This window comes from Mesitornis unicolor, unplaced genomic scaffold, assembly GCF_000695765.1.
Source record: "Mesitornis unicolor isolate BGI_N332 unplaced genomic scaffold, ASM69576v1 scaffold47938, whole genome shotgun sequence".
Lineage (NCBI taxonomy): Eukaryota > Metazoa > Chordata > Aves > Mesitornithiformes > Mesitornithidae > Mesitornis > Mesitornis unicolor.
Genome location: NW_010203439.1, coordinates 33052 through 34384, shown reverse-complemented (window position 1 = coordinate 34384; position 1333 = coordinate 33052). Strand labels below are relative to the sequence as shown.

Below are 1333 nucleotides of genomic sequence, written 5' to 3'. Positions count from 1 at the left end.
TCTGCCTCTCCTTCTTTCCCTGGGAGCAATCTGCTGCACCCTTAACGCTTCGGCTGCTTGTGCCCTAAATAATGATACAGCATTTGCCTGTGAAGCCAGGGAAGTTTTAATAGCAATGAAAAAAATACCTTCTTTGTCTGCTTCTCCTGGAATTTTAGCTGGTATAATATAACAAAGATAGACTGATACTCTGAACAGTGTTGTAATACAAGGAACTCCCAGCTCCCATCCACATAGTCTTTCCCTTTGAATCACAGTCATTTGAATATAGATTGAAATCGCATTAAGCTGCTGTAATGAAAAACAAATGTACTCCTTGGCTTGCTGCATTGGAGATGCTCAGGCACTTTGGGAGCGCTCTGGGCTGTGCAGGCGGCTGCGGGCACGGCCGGGCTGGGGCCAGGCAACCAGGTTTTTGTTTCTTTTCTGGAACTTCCTCCCTAAGGGCACCCCATGATGTCAGCGAGCGACGAGCGAGGCTGAGGCTGAGCGCGCCGCTGGCAGCTCCCAGCCAGGCTCGGCCTTGGAGGCACGGCCAGCAGCCGCAGGCAGTGAACAGGCTGCTCCTCTGCGCTGTGGCAGCTCAGAGCCTTTCCTGATACTCCACCAGCCCCTTAGGACCCAGCACCACCTATCAGAGGTCCAGCCTGTGCCTCAGGGTCCAGTCTGTCGGCAGGATGGTAGCCAGGGAGGGAATGGCACGATTTTGGAGTCTGGAGAGCCTTCAGATGGGTATGTGTGAGTAGAACATGCTCTCTCTCTCACTATTTCTTACAGTGTTTTTAGATTGAACTGATGAACTGTGGCAGTCAGGGGGTCTGACTCTGGTCGCACTTACACAGTGTCACCTGTGGGAGCCTGCAGCCTTACACCGGTGACAAAGCTGCCGGGAGATCAGAGTCAGTCCCAGGCTGGCTTTTAAGTTTTTGCACCCCACTGGAGCGATGGGGAGAGCCCACCCCTGCCTCTGATATTTTTGTCTGTAAACAATAGAGGAATAGATGCAGAATGCAAGCAGCTGATTTTCGCTCAAGTCTAACTAGGAAGACAATGTAAGCTTGTTGATTTGGTAAAGAATAATGAACAGTTAGCAGTCCCCAGATCGCAGTCATTTTTCATCTGGAACCAAATGAATTAGGTTATTTTGTTGTGCCGTTGTTACTGGAACAAGCCAACAGGCAGTACAGTGAAGATGTATAAAGGATTACTGGGATTAATTTTTTGGTGTTGTTTATAAGCTAAAAATTTAGTTAATTATTTATTTGCAGAATTTTTTAATAAAGCAGTTTCAGTAAGTTTCACAAGATGTATTTTAAAAGTTTATGAGTGCTCA

At 47.6% G+C, this 1333-nt stretch overlaps 1 protein-coding gene across 3 annotated transcripts in view; it reads left to right on the top strand.

The window, feature by feature from the left end:
- SPATA13 (spermatogenesis associated 13) overlaps positions 1-1333 on the top strand; it is a 19586-nt gene that overhangs the window by 3145 nt on the left and 15108 nt on the right. For 2 of the 3 annotated variants that reach the window (XM_010190699.1, XM_010190698.1), the window contains exon 1: positions 678-732. The exons of the other annotated variant lie outside the window; for it this stretch is intronic. In XM_010190699.1, coding sequence (XP_010189001.1) covers positions 678-732 — 55 coding nt within the window. Of the gene's footprint in view, positions 1-677; positions 733-1333 lie in introns of those variants that run through there. 3 annotated transcript variants of the gene reach the window in all.